The sequence below is a fragment of the Sceloporus undulatus genome, chromosome 4, assembly GCF_019175285.1.
Source record: "Sceloporus undulatus isolate JIND9_A2432 ecotype Alabama chromosome 4, SceUnd_v1.1, whole genome shotgun sequence".
Classification (NCBI taxonomy): domain Eukaryota; kingdom Metazoa; phylum Chordata; class Lepidosauria; order Squamata; family Phrynosomatidae; genus Sceloporus; species Sceloporus undulatus.
Window position 1 is genome coordinate 149,003,929 of NC_056525.1, and position 1,074 is coordinate 149,005,002.

General features: G+C 37.2%; 1 protein-coding gene across 1 annotated transcript in view; it reads right to left on the reverse strand.

Moving 5' to 3' along the window:
• The window catches only part of ATP6V1G3 (ATPase H+ transporting V1 subunit G3), a 29,949-nt gene extending 29,110 nt beyond the window's left edge, over positions 1-839 (reverse strand). The window contains exon 1 of the mRNA XM_042464015.1: positions 725-839. Coding sequence (XP_042319949.1) covers positions 725-806 — 82 coding nt within the window. The 5' untranslated portion in view covers positions 807-839. The remainder of the gene's footprint in view (positions 1-724) is intronic.
• Positions 840-1,074: the final 235 nt, after the last annotated feature.

The window sequence follows — 1,074 nt, forward strand, 5'->3', positions numbered from 1 at the left end:
CAGATTTTTAAACATGTGGGTTAGGGCACGTGAAGCAGCTAAAGACATTATTGTCAGTGGAAGAAATGCAGCTGAGAAGACTGGAGGATACACTTCACTTTTTATGTATTATTATTAGGTAGTTTGCAAAGGCCGCTGATCAAATATTAAAGAATGATTGGAAATAGGTATGCAGTCATAGCTTAAATATGAGCTTCTTAGAACTTGAAGAAATTGCAACCATATTGGGACTCTGGACACCAGGGTTCAAATCTCTGTTCAGTTTGGGCAAGTCACAATCTCTCAGCCTCAGAGAAAGCCAAAGAAAACCCTTTCTGAACAAATCTTAAGAAGTAAACCCCATCATAGGCTCACCTTAGGATCAATGTAAGTTGGAAATGACTGAACAGCTCAGAACATTATAAGAAATTTTGAGCAGGATGTGTGACAAAATATTTGATAGACTACTGCTCTGATATAAAAGCATTACAACTGGAAAACAAATTATCAACATGTTGTAAACATGATGTTGGACATAATTTCTAGAAACAAAATGTGAGAAGATAAATTCAGTTACTGAAACTATATTACCAGTTCAGTTAATTGATACAATTTATGTTCCAATATGTTATAGTTTTTTGGTTAAGCCTCTGCCTATATAAATGATTTCTGTACAACCAACTAACTCAAAAAGAATTTTTCATTATTTTCCAGAAAGCACGCAACTCCAACATATTCAACTTACTTTTTTTGGCTTCTTCAAGCTTGTCCTTGGCACGCTTTTCTGCCTGCAGAAGCTGCTGGATTCCCTGAGAATGGCTAGTCATTTTGTAGCCTTGATTGCAAAGAGTCTTTGTGGAAACTGGGAAGGAGGAAGAAACTTGCCCAGTTTTCTTACTGCTTGTCTTGTTGTGTCAACATGAGGAGCATTCACTTTGTGCCTTCCCAGCCTGCGGAAACTATATTTATGCTCTGGAAGGCAAAACAAAGAGTGGACTGAAGGAAGATGCAGACTAGTTTTAGCATGACTTTCCCCTCCTCATCTGGCACTTATATGATCATTCAGATGTTTTGAAAATACAGAGTACTGTTTGT